Raw genomic sequence first — 22,874 nt, 5'->3', positions numbered from 1 at the left:
TAAACAAAATGTCAACAGTTATGAAACTATACCAATATGTACAACATTAACATCTAACTCAGATTGCATTAATCTCACCTCTTCTTATAAGTATATCATCAATAGCAATATCGCCTTCTTCTCCGAGACCCACTTCTCCTTCAAATATCAAATAGAATGTTCCATATGTGTTGATTTGAATCTAATAAATAGAAAGTCACCAATGTCATAAATTTGTGATTGAACTTGTGTTTACCATTCCACTATAAAATTATTATTCAACAAACATCTCTGAAATTTTTGAATGCAATCAAAACAAATTAAAATTTTATGACAAGCCAAAATAATCTGAAACTAGCCAGAACAGAGAAGGTATTAGCGCAATAGTTTTGTATTACTTGTTGAGATTGCCAAGCATTGCCTTGACTGCCAGTTGCATTCCACAAAGAGTTACTGTATCCCATTTCAGATCCATACATCATGACGAGTCTCAATGTTCCAACAGATGAGCCATACATATGATACCTTAAGTTGTATAAATAGCATAAACTAATTAAAGTTGAATCACTGCAACGAAACAAACAAGAAACTTCTCATACAATATGACAATGTATTACATCTATTTATATTTTCAATGCAGGTGCTTTAGATTTCTTCACTGCAAAATATTTATAAGTTTCCAGAATTCGAGTTTATTCACTATAAAGTGTAACTGAATTGTTTTTTGTACTAAACAAGATTTTGCTGCAACAGCATCAACTTCAAATTCAAAAAAATTAAATTTGTTTGTCTGTATATTTTATAATTCAGCCTTTGGTATATATGCAATTTTGAAGTGTGAATCAAAGACCAATGTTTCAACATACCTCCCTAATTTGCCAATGTAGTTGGCTGTGTTTTAGCAGTAAAATCTGCTTTCAATATACTGAAATTCTGTTTTATATCAGAAAAGTGATATCATCATAACTGGAGAGCTATATTTTGTAATATGTTGGTCTGATTGACTTTAAAACTTATTTAAAATTATTCTTTAAAATAGCAAACAAACATTTTATATTGTGAATATTTAAACACTGTAACAATCTTACCAGAAGTTAACACAATGATCATCAGTAATATCTGAGTTCCAATGTATAAAATCTTCACTTATTAACTGAGCCTTATCTCCAGGGCTGCGATATGATGCTTCAATGTATGCATAGCCACCTGTATTTTAGTAAACAAAAATAGTATTTAATCGATGAAAATATTGTGAATGCTTTAAAATTTAACCTGTATAAGCATAGAACAAATCCAGAAACAATTTACTCCTATACAATGACAACTTGATTAAAATGGACTGTAAAGGTAACACTGTTCACCAAGTGAGAGTAAAAGTCAACAATATTTATAAGGTAGTATGTTCCAAAATGTTCCGATAATCTGGTTAGCTATTTTCTATCTTGACTAGGATTGGCACTTGTTTACATACCAGAACATGGTGGTTCACTAAATAATTAACCGAAAAAATGTTAACCAATTTCAAAATTTTCAGGAGTAAAGTTGATTTTATCAATATAATGATTTGTTGATTTGCGAAACATTACATTTTTCAAATTCAAATATATACATCATAATTGCATAAAGTGAATCCCAATCTTCAGTTTTCACAACATTTTTACAGTTGTATACTGGTTTACAGTATGCTTTTTTGTTTTGTTTACGTGCTTATCTTGCTAAATTTATTGTATAAAGTGAATGAACAAATATTAATCTTTATATAAGGTGAAAATTTTCATTAAATGAAATAAAAAAAGTAAAAAGAAATGTTTCTTTTCTTATAGCTAGTATTTGTACTATACAATTGTCTCTCACTATAACTTTATGTTAAAAAATTTTGCCAAATCAAAATGCAAAATGTACCTAATATTTCATGTTAAAATATACATATAGAAAATATATGAATATAGATAATAGGATTCAGAAACCAGTTTGGTGTGCACCTATCAACAGAAACAATGTCATACCTTTTCCAGTTGAATGGTCACCAGAAGGTCCGGTATTAATCGTTGGTGTACTTCCACTGGTCAGAACCCAGTCGAAATCATCTGATTGTGTATTAACCCATCCACCTATACCTGATTCGAAATCAGCTACTCCTGAGTAAGGAATAAATTTAAGTCAAGTGTTAAAAATAAATATTATATAACACACAGTATGGGGAATAAATGCATCAATTGTTAGCCTACTTTAATCTGATTAGACTTCTGATTACTTAATGAAATGATATTTCAAGTTCAATTTTAAGATTTACAATTGCCTATATATTCACTATATTTGTAATCACTACAAGCTTTATTGAACAAACGACCTTTGTTGTTTCATAAAAGTTCAAGTCAAGACTTACCAGGGTCAAAACAATCTGTGTTTTCTGTTACTTCAATATCATCAATAGCAATATCACTCTGATCTGGTGAGCCAATGATTGCTTCAAAAATGATCTAAAATACCAAAAGTAAGAATGATATTGCAAAACTAGAAAATAGCATTGTCATCATCAAACTAAAGTTATATCGACACAAGTTATATCAACACAATAGCAAATATTTAGTCTATTAGTCTCAAGATAAGCTCCAGGTAGTAGCCTGAAATACAGCTTGTAAATAAGTGTGGAAGTAGCAGCATCTTTTGTGATAGATTAGCCCATACAATTTATTTCTTATTTTTGGATAATGTTAGCCTGATATAATTCTGGGACTGACCTGTTCTTGAGCCAGATAAACAATTGTATATAAAAAAGCTATAAATGCTATGACGTTGTTCTAATAGTGCATGCATATTTTTCTCCAGTGATTCCAAAATAATGTTCTTGTAAATTGACAAAAATATTAAAAACAGGAAAATGTATGGATAGTACTTGAAGCATACTACTTGGAAATATATTACCTGCCATGGATTTGTTGTAATAACTTCCATTGATCCTCTTTTCCATTCCACACTTTGATTTCCATAAACAGTATATCGTGAGTGTTCAATTCCATCATCATACAACAATCTCAATGTTCCCACTCCACTGCCATGCATATGATACCTTAAAATAAGAGCACATAGATAGGATCTTCTTCTCTTGATAATATTTCAATAACGATCAATTTTATTTAGAGAATGATTGGGTCTCTGTGGGGTTATATACCTATACTTTTTCTTATACTTCATACTACTTTACCACTATTTTTACTATTCAACTCAAAAGATCAATTCTCCCTCTAAAAAAATAAAACTGACATCGTACAATTTGTTACATAGAACATTAAGACCCACCAAAAAATTATTTATATCTGTCTTTGCAAAGTCGATTTTGTGATCGGAATCGGTATGGTGGATCAATAAAATTGTAGTCATGGAGTCAAAAACTTGATTTCGAACTATAATACTATTCCCGACCCCACTTTCTAATCCAACCATAAGATGGATGGACTTTGAAAAAGCCGGAACAGGGATTACAAAAGAAGTTGTTAAGGCAGTGAATGACTGAATTACTCCCTAAAAACTGTCAAATTACCCTGTTGGAGGTAATTACCTCCGGTCTGGGAAGCACTGTTCTATGCTTTCATGCCACTGGATACCTACGTATATGTATAATGCCAATGGGACGTAGCAACAGGGAAGATACCTTTCATGAGTGGTTCAAGTTTTGCTGCACTTATATGAATAAGATGATAATTTATCCAATTCATACATGTCAACAACTTACTACCTATTATTCTAAAATAGGATTGCCATTGTGTAAAGATTTGTATTGAACTAACATGTTTAAGCAAGATTTTTTGAAATTGTTTGAAAAGTTGTCATTTGTCAAAAAAAAGCATACATAATTTAAGCATCATTAATTTGTAATTTGGTAATTGATGGATTTATATCAACCAAGAAAATTGGGTCCTATCATGATAATATGTCAAATGAAAAAACCCACCAGAAGAAAACGCAGGCTCCATTAGGACTGGCAGGTCTGAGAGCACTAACAATTCGAGCTGTATCACTTGATTTCTGGTTGGTGGATTCAATGTACAAATAATAACCAGAGGTTGTGTATGTGGTGTGATCAACAGGTGGACCTGCCATAAAAATAAACTTGACATATTCGAATATACTTAATAAACTATTGCAATTTTTATTCCCCTTTTTCAAGAGAGTAGCGGGCCAAAAATTTAGAGATGGGGGCAAATTTTCTTTTGTATAATGACATAATACAACTTATGCCTTTTGCTTCGAACAAAGCCAGATAGAAGTAGCAACTGATATCTAACAATATATTAAAGAATCGCTTTACAGACATACTTCCCTGTCAAAGCTATGAATTAACTCATTTGACTTATTTGGTCAAAAGATTATAGCAAGCCAGGAAACATCCAGTTTTCCGCAAACCGTTCAAGAATAGAGCAAACTGGTGTTGAAAAAGCATAGCATAGAAATTTATGTTTTATAACAAATGCATTTTCAAAAATAGTCCATAAGACCTCTCCTGGCTACTACTATGCCTTCTTCAGACTGGGTCAGATCCTGTTACGAGAGAACATGGATTAGTAGCTTCCAGGTTGTTGCAGGAACATTTCCCAAATCTAGTCAGGTATGTATAGGCTCGTTATTTGACAAGGCCCTACAAGTACACTATACTCATCCTTTGCCTACCTCAACCAACATACACTTAAACTCGAATGAGATTCGAACATTCAGTAGAGATCAAATCTTTATTAAAGGATGATAACCTGTGCCAGCAGTAGGTGTAGGACCCTTGCGCCTTGTCCAAGTAAAATCACTTGCTGGATCATCTTCAAATCCACACATGTTGTCTTCAAAATCACATTTGGTTGTAGCAGGACAAGCACCAACAATGAATTTGATGTCATCTAATGCTATTTCCCCAGCCATGCCATCTTGTCGAGATGCTTTGAATACTGCGTTCCATACACCAGCACGACGAATGTGAACCTGAATACAATTGATAAATGATAACAAATTTAGTAATGCTACTGCAGTTCATTCAATAATTTATATTGGTCAAATATAAAAATTTAGGAAACAGAATAATCTGATTTTTTTCCAAGATTTATTCACATACCTTTGCTACTAACAAGTCGCTGAACACAACTAGCTAGCTAGCTTCATGGCCCCCGCGCCTACAAGTAATCGAAAAATCACTCTATTGCTAATCACTGTTCATTCACAAGACTATTTTTTCTTTTCTTATCCCATTTAATGCAAATGGTAGATCCATGAAGTCTCAGTTCAGAGAATTGACCATCGGAATAAAAATTTAATTTTGTACCAACTCATAGAAAATGGCATGGCCCAATATGGAAATTTAATGATAGTCCAAATTGGGTCAATTAGGGAAATGTGAGAAGGTGTTAAAAATTCAGTTGCATTAGCATACTTAATGCTGTAAAATTTAAGAACTGAAATGTTGAGACTTTTCCCATGAATTCAAAGTTGTTACCTGCCCATGATGCCATTTTTGTTCTCTCGTTCCAGTTCTCACCCAAACAGTACCAGTCACAGCATCCCTTTGTTCAACAAATATTCGCAAAGAATTAACCTTAGGCCCATACATAAAATACCAGAATGTCAGACAAGCTCCTGAAGCATCATATGCTGTTACATCTGGCCCTCTAAATAATGCATCTCCTGGTTGGTCTTGACCCACAATAGATACATCAATATAAACATAATGACCCTGAATAAAAATATAGTTAACGTCTTTATAGGCTGAAAAATACATATACATATTTAGTAGTTGATACTAATATTCATTCTTCAGTGATATCAAATTTGCATTTTTCTTTGGCTGGACAGATGATTTTGGGATAAGATAACAAATTTATCTCGGGGAAAGGGAAAACTGCTAAGAAAGCTCAATCATAAGACAAAATAAGGCCTCTCTTCTGGTTACAAGTCCATGTCAGGTATGGGATTAGTTAGCCAGCTATTTGTTTCAGATACTTGATAGTGGAGGAAACTGTAACCGACCAGCAATTATGTAAACTATCCTTTGGCGGAGAGGAAGCAATGGTCTCACAAATAATGATCTCCCACAGGATTGGAATCCGCAAACCCAAGCAGGATAATTAGTGGTGTGCTGGCGAGAGTATTCCTAACGCTTGGTACAATGCGCCACACCGCCGACCAAAAAAGATTTCCCGAAGTTGGAAAGCAAGAATAATCCTCAACATGTTACAGCATGTGAGAAACTTTCTATTATCCATAGCATATAAATATAGAAATTAGAAATGCTTATACCGCAGTACTAAGGGTTGTGTGATCAGTATGAGGGCCAGCATTTAATCCAGGTGAATTTCCTTGCCATCTTGTCCAGTTCATTGCATTAGCAGCATCATTTGACCAGTCACATAATATTCCATCTTCAAAATCACAATCCCATGGTGTAGGTGGAGGTGTGGGGTTGTTAATAGGTGGCAAAGTTGGAGATGGCGGTGCTTCACATTTCGATAGTATTACAGCAATATCATCTAGTGCAATATCACCTTAAAACCAATGATTAAATTATTTTTACCACCAACTATTTACCATTGAAGTAAAGTTTTGGGTTCCATATCCAGTGACTTTCAATTGATCAACGATAATCAAATTATTATCACTAAATTGGCATGCTTTTCAGTATATTCTTGCTCTAACGTCATGTGATACAGTCAAACCCACCAGAAAATAAGAGGGAAATATCCAGTCTTACAGATTCAAGTCGCATCATGTTAGTATATGTTTATTTTGAGTTCATGATTAGTATAACATATGATGAAAAAAGTGATAAAAACGAGAAAAAAAAATTGGTTACAGGACCAGAAGAGCAAACAAAACCTTGAGCAAGGTTCAAAATGTACAGAATTTAAATAACAAAAGGGTTGCCAGAAAAAGTGGTATGTGTTTACTCAGTTACGATTGAATTGTACAAAACTCACCAGTGTAACCATCATCTCCAGTAATTGCTTCAAATATAATGAAAAATCTCTGTGTTGAAGAGACATTTACAGTGGCTGGTAACCAATAGTCACCTTGAACACCAAACATATGCCAAATTGGTCCTTGCAAATGTAATGTATTCTAAAACATAAAAAGCAGTTCAATTTTAATACACACATAAATTAAAGTGATCTTGTCTAATCATGAAATAGTAAATTTCAATTATAAAAAAGTTGTCACTAATGTAAATTGGAGGTAGTCATAGTTAGAAATTATTCCTTTTTATTTTGTAGATCTAAACTTTCCTGTCAGTCAAATAAATTTGTATTCATTTTTCAACACTCATGGTCTGTATTTTATAATCTACAGATTCAAATTTGGCAGTAAAAATTCTCAACTTTCTCAAGTAATTGGCAAAATACTGTAGGTTAAGAACGACGTAATGAAAATACACCTGAGTATCATGTGCAATGTAAACACTGAGGTCAGCAACTCTTTCACCAAACATATGATACCAGAATGTCAAACACATTTTATCTGTTGCTTCATATACTTCACTCATCAACCAAGCTTTATCTCCTTCTAGTGAATGAGTTGGACTGGTTTCTAATGAAAAGATTATGTAGAACAAGAATAGTAGATATTTTCAAGTTGAAATTATTCTCAGAAATGAAAAAGTAATAATATTTTATACAACTGACTGTTACATGAGAATGAGAACTGACTTCATACCAAAATTGAAATTGCAAAAGAACTTTATAATGTCTGGACATTTGGTTATTTGGGTCAACCCATGATTGCTTCCTATAAACGGTTTTATTGCCATTTTGGCAAAACAGAACATATTAAATCTACATATCATTTGGGTAGTCAGCAATCGACGTACTGTTCTTTTCCTACTTCAAAATATTGATAAGAAATATAATATGGAAAGAAAAAAGTGATAGTTACCAATATAGATGTAATATCCTCCATTTGTTCCAGACGTATGATCAACAATTGGACCAGTTCCAACACTTCCTGTTTTTCCAGTGTTTCTCAGCCAATCAAATTGATCATAAACTAAATGGAAAATAAAAAATAAAACAGTTGGTTACATCATATTCAAAATTTTATTATAATATTGATCGATATTCACCTCTTTTTTTTATATGAACAATTATCTTAGGACACACATCGGTGCCATATTTTCCTGACCTAAACAAGCTGGAACAATGTTACTAGAAAGGTATATCACCGGTTCAAACAATTCTCAATTATTTGGAAAGTAAATATATAACTCATACACGTTCTATTATGAATAACTTGCGTAAAAAATCCTTTTTTGGGAGATAAGTTTTAACTTTTATTTAATGAAAAGTATCATACATATACCTAATGTTGAGGGTATTTGCACTACATATTGTTACATCTGTACTTCACATTTAATAAGTAATGTGTTGTATATGTTACAATAAAAATAAAAAATAGGGATAAGACGAGAGAAATGCATAAAGAGTAACATCGAAGCATATCAAAAATCTGACATGGCAGAAACCACTGTGTGCCAGCTTTTTGATATGAGATCCCTGTTAGGTAATAAAACATATTGATTACTGTTCCATACCTGGATCTCTCACATTAGTCCAAGTGCAAAGGCCTTCTTCAAACGTACAAACACTTTGTGGAGAACATTCACCAATATCATTTTTAACATCATCAATTGCAATATCCCCTGACCAACTAGCTCCAACTTCGCCCTCGATAATGACCTAGAAATGAACATGTAGCTAGACTATATTAAAACTATTTGCAAAAAACTTAAAACTTTAAAAATATAAACATAAAACAACAAAAAAAGTACTCCTTCTGATTTAGTACCTGGTAGTCATCCTGTAATATTGTAGCAGACACAGAAGAATATCTCCATAAATTTCCTTGTGCACCAGTTTTCTTCCATACTATATGTGCTACTGATAGAGTTTGAGAAACAGGTTTGACATACACAGTCAATGATCCAATATAAGAGCCATACATGTGGTACCAGAATCCGAGACAATGACGACTTCCAGCTGGATACACTTCACTAATGAGACGAGCTTTCTCTCCTTGCACCCGAGGTCTGAAAATTTGTTGTTATTTAAATCCCTTAAAGACTGATGTACAGTTATACACAAAATAATAAATATGATGGTAAATATCGCTATAACAGACTAAACTTATTAAATATATAAATTTTAAAATCAATCAATATTCAATGTTGGAAGAAATATTTATGAAAAGTAGATACAATGAAAATGAGCATGCTGATTTGTTCATTGCTAACAGAATGCATATTTACTTTAAAAAAAAAGTAGATACAGGCACAGACATTGATAGTGTGCAGTTATTAGTGCACAATAAGTCCACACGGTATAATCAAAAATATGATAGAAAAATGTTCCAAATACTTGACACAATACGTTAACAACAGATTCTGCTTTCCAGATTCTGTACATTTAAAAAGCAATGACTTGCAATAACAAATGTTGATCAACTCAGTTCTATCCCAATTTTTAAAAATTGAAATGATTGTTTCAGAACATTCATAGACAAGAACAGTAAGTAGATGACAATACATAAAATTAAATTATGGAATCCACAAATAGCTTACAATGATGTTTCAATGAATGCATAGTATCCATTTTCAGTTCCAGTAGTATGATCATGTGGTGGTCCAGTGCCAGATGAAGAAGTTCCATTTCTATCTCTGCTCCATTGAAAATCATCAGCTAAATCTTGAGTCCAGTGACAAAAATCAGCATTAAAAGTGCAAGTGCCCTAAAACAATATTCAAAATTAGTTCAAATTTAAATAATGAGGTGGCAATAATGTCATCGTTATTGCTATGAGCATTCACGACAATGAAATCTAGATGCTCTTTCTTGTGATAAGATTTTCTGAGGTAAGAAAAGGACAACAAGTCTCCATTTTAATGAACGTATGCATATTTTTTCAAAAATATTCAAATTCATGCTATGCAAATGATTAAAATTATTAAAATAAATAATAAAATACTTACATCTGGAGGACACCTTCCAGTAACAAGTGAAATGTCATCAATTGCTATATCTCCAGAAACTTTTTCACCAACAATTCCTTCAAACCACAATCTAGTTGGACTATAGGTTTCCAAAGATCGTTTCCCTTCCAACCAGTAATTTGCTTGTTGTCCTTCTCTGTTCCAAATGTGAAAAATTTCCCCAGAGCTATACTCCAGATACACATTTAGGTTATCAATGGCATATCCATACATATGGTACCAGAATCTAAAATAAATTCGATAGTGCTTTATATATTAAGGATTAAATTGAATGAAATTGACACAGGAACAGTATAGTATGAGCGTTTGCTAATAAATTAAAATATTTTTTCAATACTGGTGTACATTGGTTTGCTCATGACAAACCAAGAAGAGCCATACTTTTCATTTTAATTTATCAATAACAGAGTATTCCTCATTCACAGAAACTTTGATTGACTACTTGAATGCCATATTTTTATAAATAAAATGAATACACTAATAAGAAAACACTGCAATTTGTGTAAAAGAAATAACAAACAGGTATGAAATTTATTAAATGTTATGACACTCACGTTAAACAACCACCAGTTGACATCGGTGGAACCCATGAAGAATATATCAGAGCTCTGTCACCCTGTACTCTGGGTGAAGATGCTTCAATATACAGATAATAATCATCTCCTGTTGTATGATCACCAGATGGTCCTGTGTTATCACTAGTTGTTGATCCTTTCCTCAGAGTCCAGTTGAAATCATCTGATTAAAAGAAAAAAAAGTATCACATACCCAAAATATTCCATCTACAAAAACAGACTTAACGGTATTATTTATCATAGAAGTTTAACAGTTTAAGAAAAGGTCAGAAGATCTCACCTAAATTTATTAATATTTGTATTAAAATAATATTACGCCAGAGAATTCATGACACTAATTAAATAACACAAAAATTTAGATCTTAGTTGTAAGGTTCACTTATTTTTAGTATTTATTTGGCCAAATTGGTCCTTGCAACTGCAATGTACTTTAGAATATGGAAAGAAGTCAAATTCAATTCAAGGAAATGAAAAAATATTACATTTCTCTTTTGCTCATAAATGAATTTCTGTTAATGGTATATTATTGAATATTTGGTAACAATTGAAAGGAGATTTCTACCCACCATCTGAACTTTGTTTCCAACTGCAAATTGATCCAGAATAAAAGGGGCAATCAATTAATCCCAGAGCATATCCTGTAGGATAAGCATCTTCAGGCATTAAATCACACTTGGTGTTATCAGTAAATTTAACATCATCAATTGCCATCATAGTTCCAATTTGATATGATGTTGTTCCCTCTATAATGTAACGCCACTCAATACTACTAGCCAGTGTCATCTGATAAAAAGGCAATAAAATATAAGGTGTACTGGGTATTGTGTACTGAACTTCAAGTCCTTTCTCCTTGTTTACTTTCTACTTTGGATTCGAATGTGTCAGTTGCTATGAAGATACTTGAACGTGATAGCACCGTATTATAAAAATAAATAAGAATAGCATAATCTATTTCCCAAATATAGCAAATATATTAGTGAGCTTTCGTTAGATCAGAGTCTAACATCTTCAGACAAAACAAGGAATGCCTTAATCAAATGGCGAATTATATTTATTAATTATGTTTAATTTTGTGAGAAGAGTTAATGCTAATCTTAATAAAAAATTGGTGCCCTCAAAAATATGGGTATATTATCATAGAAATCAAAATTTGTAACAGAATATCATTTTATTATTTACGAAATTTCAAAATTAGAAAGCAAAATATATAACAAGATATTATGTTATAAGACATTTTTACTATTTGAAAAGTAACATATTTTATAATTTAAATGTACTTAATCATAATAATAAAAATAATATTTGCAATCTGAATCAGATTTTAAATCATGTGAGTAAAATACATAACTATAGTGAGTCAACTGCAGAATGTTGACCGTTTTACCATAAGCTCAAAAGCACATAAAATCTAGCATAAAATAATCTGGAGCGACAAATATAATGAATTGAAACAAGTGAACCATATTACCTTTGGCCTGAGACTATCATGAGAAAATTGGTGGTAGAAACATGAATGACATTTAATAATGAGAGCAAAATATATATTTACCTGTGCATTTTTCCATCCATTAGAAGGTTTAAAATACTGTTGCCACATTTCATAAAACTTTGTTCCGTCATACGTATCATGTGTTCCTGGTATTCCTTGGTCAACATATACACTCAATGTCCCGACCTGATCTCCAGCCAAGTAATACCAAAAACTCAAGCATCCTGTTCCATAAGTTGGTACCAGCATTGTAGAATTAAGCCATGCAGATTGGTAGTACGGATCTTTGGGTGAGTAGATATAAAGATAGTGGCCCTGAAAGTAAACAGATTAATTCAAACATGGATTGTTACAGTCTATAGCGATTAGTTCATTCAAAGAACAGTCAAGTATATGAGCTGTCTGACACAGCAAAGAGAACTTCTAGTAATGTTAAATCAAAAGAATTGAAGGCGATAAATATTAAAATTATAGTGACCAGAAGGGCCAACTGTTCTTGCTTTCCAGCCCGCTAGGAGAAATCAGGTATTAAGCTGTGCAATCGGGTAATTCAGTTCTTTTCTCGACATTTAAATATAGAACCCTACTAAAAAAGTTATTGCGCAGTAACTGACCAAATCATTACAGCATTTTTCTTGGGAGGATGTTTTTATAAGTTTTAACTTGAAGATTGGTTTTGAGGATTATTAACCCCTTTACCGTTAAATAAATTTTTGGGAAACACGCCCCACCAGCTTCAATTAAATTTTACCAAACTGTTTCTAGTTCTCAGTTGATAAAATCATAGCTGTTTTTGGCATCATTTATGTCATAAAAATGCATCTAAAACACAGCATGCATGACCTAACACAAATTTGCTCAGTGCAAGCAGCACCATAGTCAACAGTTCCGTCACTGCTATCACTTTCTACAGCTTCATCACTGTAAACTTCATCAATGTCTTTATCAAAATCACTATCTGATTCTGATGAACTATCACTATATTCATACAATAAACAATTTTTTCATATTTTGTCAACCCCGCGTTTGACAGGCCATTTCAATTTAAAGTTGCATGCTGCACCGTCCAGGTAGTCAACCCATCTCCGAGTCAGCTGTAACAACAGCCACAAAGACATAATTATTGATTTGTCAACCTACGACGTGCGGGGAAAACGGTACCCAATTGCTTGTAATTGTGCATTGCGAAATAACTTGTGGTTAACTTTTTACGTATAGCCTGTATAATGAATCCTGTTTACTACTCACCATATCAGTTCCATAAGTATGATCAATAGGAGGTGCAGCTAATGGATCAACTCCTGATCCAGAACCCAGTAACCAATCCATTCCATCATATTCTCGATCATTGACAAAGGTACACAAACCCTGTAAAATAAAAAAAATCAATCACAGAATTCAACAGATCTGTATTGATTGTATCAATGTCAATATATATTGAAGCTAAAGAAATGTAACATTTCTTGAAATGTATCCAAAACAAACCTTTTCGAAAGTACATGAAGCAATTGATTCACATGTTCCAGTTGTTATAATTATATCATCAAGTGCCATATCACCGTAGAATGAGTACCCAACTTCTCCCTCAAATATCAATTGGTAAGAGCCAGGATTCAAGAAGTTAACCTAAGCATTTATTAAAAGCAATGAAATTATTAATGCACGCACAATTACAAATTTGTTTTTTTCATAAATTATCAACTGTACACATCATCAACCTACATCACAATATTTAACTGTGGTTATTAGAGTTTGTATTAAAAGTGTCATACAAACACCTAAAACAGTTCACAAAAAAGTTTCACACTGGAATTTTTATTCAATCCAATGGTATTTTTTGTTTAATCCAATAGTTTTCAATTCATTTACCTGCGCCACACGCCATCCATTGCCTTGATCACCAGTCATTGACCAAATTGGTGTTCCTAGTGCAGCTCCTGGTGTCAATAGTTCATACAGACGCAATGTTCCCACATGCTCTCCATACATATGATAGTAAAATGTAATGCATTCAGCTCCTCCACCACTGTTGCTTGATTGAGTATATACACGACTTGTCATTCGAGCAAGATCACCTTCAACTTGTGGAGAAGATGCCTCTATATACATATATCTACCATATGTTGTGCCATATGTATGATCATATGTTGGACCTGTGTCAACACTACTTGTACCTAAATAAAAACAAAAATTTGCATAAGCATGGGGTTACCATATTTTTGTGACCTAAAAGCGGGACCCCTGCAAAGACCATAGCTGTGATTTTTTCTACTTTAAATTTGTCGATTTTACATTGAGTGCCTACATTTAAAATCATCTCAGCTGTTCATGTGCTGTCTGTCTCAATATTGGTTTCAGTTTGAAAAATAGAAAGAAATTTACATTGTTAGCGTAAAAAAACGAAACGAACAAAACCAAGCATCCATCTTCAGCAGATAGGCTAACGGTATGCTACACAGCAACAACAGTATCGAGAACATGACAATTGCTACTGTTCTTGCTGACTGGCTGAATGCCAAATCGAGACTTTTGGCTGACCGGTCAGGACGCCTGGACAAAAATTAAAAAGTGGGACGGTCCTGCTTGAAACGGGACGTATGATACATGAGCCAAATCATTAGCTTGCATTCTAGATAGAAAATACAATGTAGAAATAATTATAAATTTCCTTAAATAAATTAAAGGTTTCAGACAAATTTAATTGCTTATTAGTAATTGGCTAGACTGAACTGGCTTATAGACAAGATTATTAGATCTAAGATACAATAATTAATAGTTTTTTTCATCAAATTTGTTATCAAAATTTTTTTCTGAAGTACTTGAAATACGTATTGCTAATGAAACAATTGGCCCAATTAACAATTACCTCCAGATGTTTGTACCCAATTGAAGTCATCATCTTGATCCTGAGTCCAACCACATGCAAGATCATCTTCAAATGTGCAATATAACTCAGCATCTTTGGGTGGAGGACATAAGCCAAGTACCATCTCAATATCATCAATAGCAATATCCCCATAGTATGATACACCTCGAGTTCCTTCAAAAATGATCTGAAAGAAGAAGAAATAGTATTTCAATCGACTGACTCCTACCGTAAACCTCAACTCTGAGTTTGAAATCGATATCAAAGCGAAACTTCACCTCTGATTATGGCAAGACAAAAGATACTTTTAAAAGTAATAAAGCATATTTTATTTCAATCAAAAAGTTTGATTTTAACTAAAAATCAGATTGTATAAAACTCTTTCTCTCCCTGTGTTCCTTTTTGTCTCAAAATACATATATACATATAAATGGAAATAATTTGTCAAAAGATGATTTTGTGTTACCTGATAATTCACATCACTGATGATATCGACAATAGCTGGAAACCAAACATTAGCAAGTGTGCCAGTGTGCTTCCATATTATTGTACCATTGTTGGTGTCTGTTGATTTTTTCAGATACACAGACAATGTGTCAACATCCCGTCCATAAGCATGGTACCTAGAATTGTAATTCAAGGATTGTTGTTAGATACCCATTCTGAGTGACTAGATTTCCCAACAGTACTATCCGGTGTCATAATGAAATTTTGTTTCATTTCGACTATCTGAGTAGTGTATTTTAAATGACCCTGCCCCCAACTCTTGTATTTTACTGGGAACAATTAGATTTATCACAGTATATTTTTCGAAGCAGCACATTCTTTTTCTATTTATTACTGCGTGATACCAGTTAATTGGCATACCCTAAATATTTGAAAATAAAATAATAATCTAAGGTCTTAGACAGTTTTTCAATCAAAGCTCATGATCATATCTTATAATAAATTTGGACAACCACTGGACAATGCTTGGAATTTTGGTATTACATGCGTGGCAGTTTTGTTGGTATATTATATGTGTATCTCCAACGAGATTCAAACTTAGATGCTCCAATTTGGGGAATTTTGTTTCATTTCGACTATCTGAGTAGTGGATTTTAAATGACCCTGCCCCCAACTCTTATATTTTACTGGGAACAATTAGATTTATCACAGTATATTTTTCGAAACAGCACATTCTTTTTCTATTTATTACTGCGTGATACCAGTTAATTGGCATACCCTAAATATTTGAAAATAAAATAATAATCTAAGGTCTTAGACAGTTTTTCAATCAAAGCTCATGATCATATCTTATAATAATTTGAAATCTTCACCAGAAATGTAGGCAAGAACCTCTTGTTGATGGTCCCATCCCACTCACAAGTTTTGCAGTATCTCCTGTTAAAGTTGTTGATGCCTCAATGTACATATAATAACCAGCTGCAGTACCAAGTGTATGATCAAATGGTGGACCAGTATCTAGAGATGCCGTTCCTCCTGCATCACGAGTCCAATCAAAGACATCTTGCTTGGACTGATAAAACAATAAATACTTTTTAACATACATCATAAACAATTTATTATTATTATTTTTAATTTTTGAAACAACATCGAAATCGCATTCGTAGAAAAAACAATGATAGCATAATCATACATTAAATCCCTACCTGTGTGTACTGACAAAGACCTGACTCAAAATCACAATTGAATGGTCCTGCTGGTATTGGTGCTCTTGTTGTTGCAAGAGTTGTAGCAGGTTTTGGTGTGGTATATATACCATCTCCTGCTTCCGTTGGTTGAACAGTGCAAGAAAATTGCAGAAATTGAATGTCATCAATGGCGGCATGTCCATTAAATCCAGATGTCAAAACATATTCAAAGACAATCTAAAAATTATTGCAATTGATTGATGTCATGGCAGCATGACAACTCATCGAAAAGTGTACCAACGGTAATTAGTTGGTTCACATTGGCATCCTTACATATACTGATAGTACGTTAGCCGCAAGTACAGTGACTTTTGACATAACACCCCAAATGATTCTTACTTTATAAGAGTTGGCCATATCTGACAATGGTACCGATCCTTCTCTCCAGAAATCTCCTTGGTCCCCAGATAAACTCCATTTTATATTGAGATTAAAAAGTATGCCAGTGTGCTCACTGATATATACATTCAATGCTCCTGCATACAAGTATATAAAATTTATAATAATATAAAATTTAGATTGAGTAATAATCTGAGTATGATAAAAGTGAGAGAATTTGTATTGAAAATAGAATTTCAACTATCCAGTATCTGTATATAAATCTAGTACACAGGGAAGTGAACATTGAGTGCTTAGAAAACTTTGAATTTTTTACCTGTATCAACTCCAGTCATATGATAATAAAATCTCACACAATGAGCATGATTTGATGGCAATGTTGCTGAATACATCTGTGCCACCTCACCATCGGAGTGAGGTTGAGAGTGTCCAAAATATAAATAATGACCTGTAAAAAATGTACAAAATAATTTACTATGAACATATATATATATATACAAGCCGGTAGGCGCCCAGTTGGATCTCCGCCATTGCATGAGGCCCGCGTCATTTCAGTTTACTAACGGATAATAGAAGACATTACTAAAAATGCCAGTTCATTTCAAACGGTGCACGTTCCGTTGAGTTAATTTCAAACACTGCCCGTTGCGTTGACATACTCGCGTGACTGATATGTGGCTAAAATAAATAAATAAAATGTTCACTGAAATCCTTAAGGATCCTTCAGTTTATAAAGTATTGAGACCAAAGATGACTTATTGGAAATACTCTATTTTGCTATGCGGAAGGTAGCATTCATAGAATTTTAAATTTTGACTTGGTTGGCTAGAAAACGGCGATCAATTGTGAAAAAAATGGAAATTTCCTAATGATCAGTGCGCTTTTCATTGTTACCATGGAATTGAAATCCATATCTGGACTTTCTACGAAACGCATATTACAAGGGTGACAGGATAACCCACATAAATAATTTCATCCAGATTGGTTCAGCCGTTAAGACGCTACATCGAAACAGAGAGATACACAGACAGACAGAACGGCTGATAATAAGGGTCTCCTAGAAGCGGAGATCCAATATATATATATATATATATATATATATATATATTTGTCAATAAATTTAGCCTATTCATGACAAAGAATACTGCAGTCCAGTCAGTATAAATAGCATTAATGCGTCTGACATCGATGGCTCAAATTTATTCCAATGGATTCTGTTCATGATTTATATTTCTGATATATTTATATACATATATTGGCACGAACTTGGATACTCCTAATATAAATGTAAAATAATCGATGTAGATAATTCTGATAAATAAATTTGGTAGACCTAAATACACAAATGAATCTCACCCAGAGTGGTTCCATATGTGTGATCAACATCGGGTCCATCACTAGAATAACGTGGTGGTCCCTGTCCAATGAGCCAATCATAATCAGCTGGATCAATTCCAGAAGCAGGTGATCCAACAGCATTGTTTTTCCATGTACAGGCTCCATTTTCAAAATCACAATTTCCTTGTATTGGACATGCTCCATTCCGCAATAAAATATCATCAAAGGCAATGATGTCAGGATTAGTGTCACTTTGTGATCCACCAACAACTCCTTCAAATGCCACCTTAAACAGACAATTTAAGCTTGCATAATTTCAGTTTCATTTTGAAGAGGAAATTTTATACCGGTAAAAGATATTATCACAACACATTTGACAATACAGTGCATCATATAGCCTTATGGAAGCATGATCATCTTTATATAACAAACCTCAGCCTCTCTTTCGATACCAATCCAGATCATTCATGAAAATTGTTTCATTAATGATAAAACTACCATACTAAATATTTTCCATATTTCACTCCTCTATCAAGTGACAAAATTCATATATGATTCAATGTGACAATGTACGTATTAAAAATAGCATTTTGCTCAAACAGCTATCTCAGTATATGTGTATTATAATGTTCAAGGTGACAAAAATTTAGGAAAGAGACTGTATACTTATTGGGAAGCTTTTTTATACAAATTAAACACACATATTCGAAATAAATAAATCATACCTCAAAGTAGCTGACACTGCTAACAGACACTTGAGCCACATTCCATACATCTCCCTGGTCACCAGTCATTCCCCAAATTGGAGCACCTAAGTTTGAATCTCGTTGGAGATACACATATAATATACCAACAAAACTGCCATGCATGTAATACCAAAATTCCAAGCATTGTCCAGTGGTTGGAGGTGCCGTTTGAAGGAAAAATCTAAATGTAAATTTGAAAGATATGAATTAGTATATGTTTTTGAATTTTGAGAATTGAGATAGAATAAATTACTGTAAATGAATAAGTATATTTGCATCAAATATCGACTAAAAATATGTTCAAATTATTTAAAAAATTTCGGAATACATAAATTAGTTATGCTATACAAGTTTTGATAACAGGAGGGAATAAAATACATATCTTTTGCACTAATTTCATTTGTGTTCAAAAACGAAAACCATACTTGCTTATGTTTATATATATTCACCTTATTCTTTCACCAGATGTATATCCTTGCAATGCAGCCATATACATGTAATTTCCAATAGATGTATCAAGTGAATGATCTGTTTGCGGAGCTTTCGAATAAGATACTAAATTATGGCCACTTCCAAGCTGCCAATCATGAAGATTTGTCGGATCATTTTTAGCAGAACATAAAGATTCATCCTCAAAGTCACAATGGTTAAGTTCATGGTAAGAACATTCACCAGTTGTAAGTCGAACATCATCAATAGCAATGTCGCCTGAAAAGGAATAAAATTTAATATTTAACCAAAGTAACAAAAATGGTGAAGATGCTCAATCATATAATTAACTTTATAAGCTACATCCTAAGCTCTACATCAGAGGCGTAGCTTAGGGGGGCAGTGGGGTACATATGCCCCCTGGCGCCAAGGTACAGGGGCGCCAAAATGGGGCTTGCAAAAATTTCACAACAAGGGTAAAAAACGGTCACAAGCAAGATCGCACCGGCGGCAGACGTCTTAGTACATGGCAAACTGCACGCTTGGTCAGACCACTTACGTCGACTGCCGACGTCATCACGCACATAGCTCGCGCACGGTCAGATTTCCATCGTAATTACATGGCCAAAAAATCTGGCCTGGAAACCAAGCAAAATTTGATTTGGTAACGTTAGGTAAAAAAATGCACTGGGTTAATTTTGTGGTTCTGTATCGTTAAGTTCTTGCCTGCGCACTCCGATGTAAGTTGATATTATTTCTGTGCTGGAGACAAATGGAAACGGAATTTGGTTGAATGATGTTAATACATGTTTTAAGTAATACGTGGTTTTGTAGGCTATTTCGTTGTTGTCAAAGTACCGTACTTTGCGGCAGATTTACATAAAATATATTATACTGTGCTAAAAGACCCCAATGCCGTTTTCGACAATTCGTCGAGATTGCACAGACTTTGCAAATTTCTACGACACAGACATCAATGGCCACGAACTTTTTCACCGAAATTGGAGATTGCAGAATGCTGCTCAGTAACAGAACTGTAGGTACACCAGAAACTCCTTTGGCTCTTCTTGGTTTTATCGTGTCTTTTGGAGATGACGTTTTACCCAATCTGCGAATTTCTCTACAAATTTTGTTAACAATACCAGTTTCAATTGCAAGCTGTGAACGGCCTTTCAGCAAATTGAAACTTATTTTGTCGAATTCGCGTGCATCAACGGGACAGGATCGTCTCAGTGATCTTGCACTTCTAAGTGTTGAAAGAGAAACATTGGAAAAAAACAGATTTTGAGGACGTGTTAACCAGTTTACGACAGTGAAATTAAAAAAATGAATTTATTGTAGACTATGTAAATCATCTTTGACAGTAACTGAGTGGGACATATGCTCTATTTTGTATAGCTTTGCTTCTTCTTTAAATAAAATGTTCCATTAAAATTTGAATTTACATATACATATATTTTTGAATAAATAATAAATTATTTGAATTTGAATTCACATATCGTCACGCTAATAACCGAATTGCATAAGTCATTTTTGGCGGTTTTAAGTTTTTCATAAAATAGGTATTTATGTAATGCTGCGCACATGTCTTTTAAATCAGATTTTATTTTAAGAATTCGAAAACCCATAAAAATAGAGATTTTGTATGAAATGCAAATTTGTTCAATTGTTCCGCCATAATGAATTATCATTGTTAACACAGGACTATTGTGACATCACAAAGGCAAAATAACCTCGGCGAAGGATTTTCGAGTTTTTGCATCCCAGATTCTAGCTTAGCGCTAATAATTTTCAATTTATACTACCGTATAGGAAGGCGTGCCCTTGTGATATTCACTGTCTGAGTCCGATTCACCTTGGTTGACTTTTATATAAGGGTACATTGCTGTTTAATTCTTTATATTTAACTTTAGTCTTATTTCGGTGGATGTGCAGAGCGTGTTATATTGATGAAATATATATTTTTAAACATAAAAAATAATGTAATTGAAACAGATTAGCTATTTTGAGGATTTTGGATTGTTTGGTTTTCAGGACTAGTACATATAGTCAACTTGCAAAATTGCGTATGTCCCCTAGTCATAGACACATTTTTGCACAGTGCGCCATTATGACGTCACATGACTGCGTCATACAAATTAACTTAAATCCGGCTACAATCAAAAAGTTGAACTATGGCAAATTAATGACTCTCAATGGCATAGCAATATCATAAGGAAGTTTTTTACGTTTTTCTCAAAACAGAAAAAAATGACTTACGCAATTCGGTTATTAGCGTGACGATATATAATTTGTTTTTACATATACAATTAAATGCAATAGAAAACATGATCAAACGCGGGGGTCGGGGCGCCAATTTTATATTTTGCCCCGGGCGCAAAATAAGCTGGCTACGCCTCTGCTCTACATGAAATTGGTGTTTCACTTGAAGTTTCATGACAAATATCAATTAGTTCATAAATTAGCATATTGTCCATGTACATAATAGCCCAAAAGCACAATTTTTCATTTTGGTCAATACAATCACATGTCTGAGCAGAAATTCATACTTCTTAGTGCAACGAAAATTTTTGAGAAAATGCTATTGCGACGTAATAGGAGAATAAAACTATTCTTATTTAGCATTAAGGTTGTGAATATCTTCCTAAATATCCATTATTAATCATACCATATACATTTCCTTGAAAGCTAATGTACTGAGAAGGTGTGATCGGTTGAATTGTAATTTGTTGTCTGTACCAACTAGGATCTAAAACATCACTATTCTGACGTGACCATAATAGTTGGCCACTGTTCACTGTAACCGTTGGTGCAATTCGTACTCTAAGTCTGTTATTAGGCTGAAAATAATAATATTGTAAATTTATATTCGAATGTCCTAACATTTTGTAAAAACAGTTTCATTGGTTGAACAGTGCAAAAAAATTGCAGAAATTGAATGTCATCAATGTCATCAAACTCAAAAAACATAATTTTTTAAAATTTTGAACACGGTATGGAGTGACCACACTGAATATACCAGTAATCTTTTATTCGAAACCTATATAAGATTGAAATTTGTATCTCTTGTATAGGTTAAAAGTTAATTAAAATAGAAACCCTCTTTTGATGTTTTAAAGGTTAAAAACCGACCAATACTGCAAATTCGTTTAGATTGCAAGTTACCAGTTGTCAATAATTTTTTTTAAATGGGCGAAAATGAAACTTACTGTTCCATACATTCTGAACCAGAATGTTAAGCAGTGTGGTACTGCAGATAAATCAATAAGTGGACTGTATATTTGACCACCAAATCCATATAATCCTGGATCAGCATACATGTACAAATAGTATCCAGAACCTTGAAACAGAAAACAGTAAATGTAAAACAACACGTTGGCAAATATAGATTAAATCTAACCAAT

At 33.3% G+C, this 22,874-nt stretch overlaps 1 protein-coding gene across 1 annotated transcript in view; it reads right to left on the bottom strand.

Annotated features, from left to right (window-relative positions):
* LOC120346520 (MAM and LDL-receptor class A domain-containing protein 1-like) overlaps nt 1-22,874 on the bottom strand; it is a 42,568-nt gene that overhangs the window by 6,247 nt on the left and 13,447 nt on the right. The window contains exons 27-60 of the mRNA XM_078115232.1: nt 22,680-22,810; nt 22,139-22,310; nt 19,491-19,749; nt 19,021-19,222; nt 18,314-18,581; nt 17,274-17,405; nt 16,958-17,094; nt 16,577-16,795; nt 16,244-16,443; nt 15,391-15,547; nt 14,925-15,111; nt 13,928-14,232; nt 13,544-13,684; nt 13,307-13,426; nt 12,119-12,373; nt 11,136-11,352; nt 10,549-10,732; nt 9,974-10,220; nt 9,566-9,732; nt 8,794-9,034; nt 8,540-8,684; nt 7,885-7,995; nt 7,388-7,539; nt 6,933-7,074; nt 6,256-6,500; nt 5,456-5,692; nt 4,725-4,947; nt 3,932-4,073; nt 2,905-3,049; nt 2,366-2,459; nt 1,986-2,117; nt 1,068-1,185; nt 378-504; nt 79-181 (exon numbers count right to left, since the gene is read on the bottom strand). Coding sequence (XP_077971358.1) covers nt 79-181; nt 378-504; nt 1,068-1,185; nt 1,986-2,117; nt 2,366-2,459; nt 2,905-3,049; nt 3,932-4,073; nt 4,725-4,947; nt 5,456-5,692; nt 6,256-6,500; nt 6,933-7,074; nt 7,388-7,539; nt 7,885-7,995; nt 8,540-8,684; nt 8,794-9,034; nt 9,566-9,732; nt 9,974-10,220; nt 10,549-10,732; nt 11,136-11,352; nt 12,119-12,373; nt 13,307-13,426; nt 13,544-13,684; nt 13,928-14,232; nt 14,925-15,111; nt 15,391-15,547; nt 16,244-16,443; nt 16,577-16,795; nt 16,958-17,094; nt 17,274-17,405; nt 18,314-18,581; nt 19,021-19,222; nt 19,491-19,749; nt 22,139-22,310; nt 22,680-22,810 — 6,057 coding nt within the window. The remainder of the gene's footprint in view (nt 1-78; nt 182-377; nt 505-1,067; nt 1,186-1,985; nt 2,118-2,365; nt 2,460-2,904; nt 3,050-3,931; nt 4,074-4,724; nt 4,948-5,455; nt 5,693-6,255; nt 6,501-6,932; nt 7,075-7,387; nt 7,540-7,884; nt 7,996-8,539; nt 8,685-8,793; nt 9,035-9,565; nt 9,733-9,973; nt 10,221-10,548; nt 10,733-11,135; nt 11,353-12,118; nt 12,374-13,306; nt 13,427-13,543; nt 13,685-13,927; nt 14,233-14,924; nt 15,112-15,390; nt 15,548-16,243; nt 16,444-16,576; nt 16,796-16,957; nt 17,095-17,273; nt 17,406-18,313; nt 18,582-19,020; nt 19,223-19,490; nt 19,750-22,138; nt 22,311-22,679; nt 22,811-22,874) is intronic.

This window comes from Styela clava, chromosome 8, assembly GCF_964204865.1.
Source record: "Styela clava chromosome 8, kaStyClav1.hap1.2, whole genome shotgun sequence".
NCBI lineage: Eukaryota > Metazoa > Chordata > Ascidiacea > Stolidobranchia > Styelidae > Styela > Styela clava.
This window is presented reverse-complemented; position numbering and strand designations above follow the sequence as displayed.